This window comes from Stegastes partitus, unplaced genomic scaffold (assembly GCF_000690725.1).
Source record: "Stegastes partitus isolate 25-593 unplaced genomic scaffold, Stegastes_partitus-1.0.2 Scaffold351, whole genome shotgun sequence".
Taxonomy (NCBI): domain Eukaryota; kingdom Metazoa; phylum Chordata; class Actinopteri; family Pomacentridae; genus Stegastes; species Stegastes partitus.
Window position 1 is genome coordinate 87,501 of NW_007578082.1, and position 2,917 is coordinate 90,417.

A 2,917-nucleotide genomic window follows, 5' to 3' on the forward strand; every position below is an offset into this window, starting at 1 on the left:
CAGTGCGCTGCTGCTGCTGCTGCTGCTGCTGCTGCTTTGACTGTACTTCAGCGTAGAGCGACACTTATTCCTCCTGGTTCTTTTTTTTTTTTTTTTCCCCCCCCCCAAAAAAAAAGTACAGTAATTAATTGTGTTTTATTTTATTATTTAATAATTGCATGTGGAACCTTGTTTTTTTTTTTTTTTTTTTTTCTTGGTTTTGTGTTCACCCCCTGCAAGAAAGAAAGAAAAAAAAATCGACTCTTCTTTTTTTATTTTTCCCCCCTTTTCTCCGTCTGTGTGTTTGTGTTTGTTTGTTTGTTTCCAAAAAAAAAACAGCGGATTGTCCGGAGAGAGAGAGAGAGAGAGAAAAAGAAGAGAGAAAAAAAGGCTGGTGCAGCAACTTTTTCCCTGCATATTTCCCCCCCTTACCAGAATATGTCGTTGACCAACACAAAGACGGGCTTTTCTGTAAAGGACATTTTGGACCTTCCTGACACAAATGACGAAGAAGGATCTATCACCGGAGCGGAGGAAGACACGGAGGGATCGGAGACCACATCCACGACGAAAAACACTGGAGTTTTGGTGCAAAGTCCTCTAGAAAACGTTCAAAATCTGCCTTTAAAGAACCCCTTTTATGACAGTAGTGACAATCCTTACACGCGATGGCTTGCTACTACGGACAGTATCCAGTATTCATGTAAGTACACTCTAACAATCCTTTGCTGATCTTGCTGATTATGTGATATTTTTTTAAAGCAATGCGGCTGCATTAAGCCATAATTGATGCCATGCAGCCTCCTTTTTTTCCCCCTCTCCCACCCCAGTGATGCCCTTGGGTGGCGTGCAGTGTTCATCTTTATGCACCGTGCGCTGTTTGTCTCGAGGCGCTTTTTTTTTTTTTTTTTGCTTTCTTTCTCAACAAATGCATGCAGTGTTTAGGCTCGCCGCACTTTTGCGTTGTAAGAATTCGATCGATGAAGCACCGTGGAAAAACAAGAGGGCTCGTAAGTTGATCAGAGTAGAAGCACGGTTGCGAGATATAAGAGCTGCATTCTGCTGGGGGGGAGATTTACAAGCAGACAATGCACCTTTTAATGCTTCACTGACTCTCCCTTTGCTCGTGCACAACTGGGCTGATGAATTTTTTTTTGTTTTGTTTTGCTGCTTTATTTCACACCTAAATTCCCAAAAAAGAGTGAAGCAGAAAGCAGCTCTGGTGTTTTCTTATGTGTTGTGCGTCTTTGCGTAACTATTTGGCCAATTTGTCCGTCCACGTTTTACGCAGTGGCACAATTAATTGCTAATGCACCCCCCCAAAGTTTTTCTGATTAAATCAAGACTGTGTGGCCTTTTTTTCTTGTGATGAAACCCCTCTGTGAACTTTACAACATAACATTTTGACAGTGTTTCTCCCGTTTCTTGCCGCAGTGCACGGTCTCTCCGCCAGCTCTCAGGACTCGGCCAAGTCCCCGGAGCCGTCCGCGGACGACGAATCGCCGGACAACGACAAGGAAACTTCCAGCAGCGGCGGCAGCGACTCCGGCAAGAAGCGGAAAAGGAGGGTGCTGTTTTCCAAGGCACAGACCTACGAGCTGGAGCGCCGCTTCAGGCAGCAGAGGTACCTGTCCGCCCCGGAGAGGGAGCACCTGGCCAGCTTGATCCGCCTCACCCCGACCCAGGTGAAGATCTGGTTCCAGAACCACCGGTATAAGATGAAGAGAGCCCGGGCCGAGAAAGGTATGGAAGTGACCCATCTCCCTTCTCCCAGGCGGGTGGCCGTGCCCGTCTTAGTCAGGGATGGAAAGCCTTGTCACACTCTTAAAGCTCAGGACTTGGCGGCCACTTTTCAGGCCGGGATCCCCTTCTCGGCATATAGTGCCCAGTCACTCCAACACATGCAGTATAACGCGCAGTACAGCGCCGCGGCCACGCCACAGTTCCCCACAGCACATCACTTGGTGCAAACGCAACAGTGGACTTGGTGAGAGAAATTATAGAGACTTGGCTTGGAGGCGCGATAGGGAGTTTCACCACAAAGCAAAGAGAAAAAGAAAAAAAAAATAAAACACAAAAAACAAAAGACTTTTCATTTTTGCAGCTTGACTCATACATATACTACCATTTTTATTCGGGGCTCATGTGTGCGCCGTGTTTACATGTTTTCGTTAAGAGAACTGGGTCCAAACCTCTCCCTTATAGATTTTATTAAGAATGTCAATGCTCTTCTTGTGAATTTTTTTGTAAAGTATGTTGTGTGTTGGTTGTAGAGATGTTTTCCTCTTCTTATTTTTTTTTTCTTTTGTCCCTTCGTGTTATTATCAGCACGTACGAACCACTTTATAATTATAGAAATTTTAATTTCTTGCTTCTTTTATGGACCGAAAAAATATTTATGGCCATGAATAAACACTGGCAAGTTTTCAGCTTTTTTCCTTTGGTTTTTATTCCTTGTAAATATTTTGTGGCAAGTGTTTGCAACCTAGAGAACTTGCGGGAGCGTTGAGATGGAAAAACGGGCTGTAGCTTATATATATATTTCCAAATTTCCAGAAAAATGAAGGAAAGGTTTTGTGTTTGTTTTTGTTTGGCATAAAAACATCAGACTGCAGTGTCAGATTACACATGTAAAATACAATGTAGCCGCGCGGTGATGGCAAAAAAAAAAATCCTAATTTTTAAATGAGGAATTTTTAAATAAAATGCTGTGTTTCTCAAATAAGGGTTTGGTTTATCTAAGTGTCCCATTCGATTTGAAAAGACACCGCTAAACACCGGAATGAAAGGCGAGGAGCCAAACACTAGATGGAGTTGACCATGGGAATAAATCTCCTGCGCACTTCACTCCTTTTCTTTTTAAAGCAAATTTAATCCCGAGAATATTTTTTCTGAGTCCGGACACCTCACTAATAAAGAGCCTAAAGTCACTTGTGAA

At 43.4% G+C, this 2,917-nt stretch overlaps 1 protein-coding gene across 1 annotated transcript; it reads left to right on the top strand.

Annotated features, from left to right (window-relative positions):
* The first annotated feature begins 386 nt into the window (after positions 1-386).
* nkx2.2a (NK2 homeobox 2a) lies at positions 387-2,404 on the top strand. The gene is made up of 2 exons (XM_008284189.1): positions 387-682; positions 1,414-2,404. Exons 1-2 carry the CDS (start codon positions 418-420, stop codon positions 1,968-1,970), a joined length of 822 nt encoding a protein of 273 aa, XP_008282411.1. The 5' UTR covers positions 387-417; the 3' UTR covers positions 1,971-2,404.
* Positions 2,405-2,917: the final 513 nt, after the last annotated feature.

Excerpts from the sequence above, each read along its gene's own strand:
- nkx2.2a (XM_008284189.1), top strand. The coding sequence starts at position 418 with ATGTCGTTGACCAACACAAAGACGGGCTTTTCTGTAAAGGACATTTTG. Across the intron at positions 683-1,413 it reads GGACAGTATCCAGTATTCAT|TGCACGGTCTCTCCGCCAGC; the intron begins GTAAGTACACTC and ends TTCTTGCCGCAG.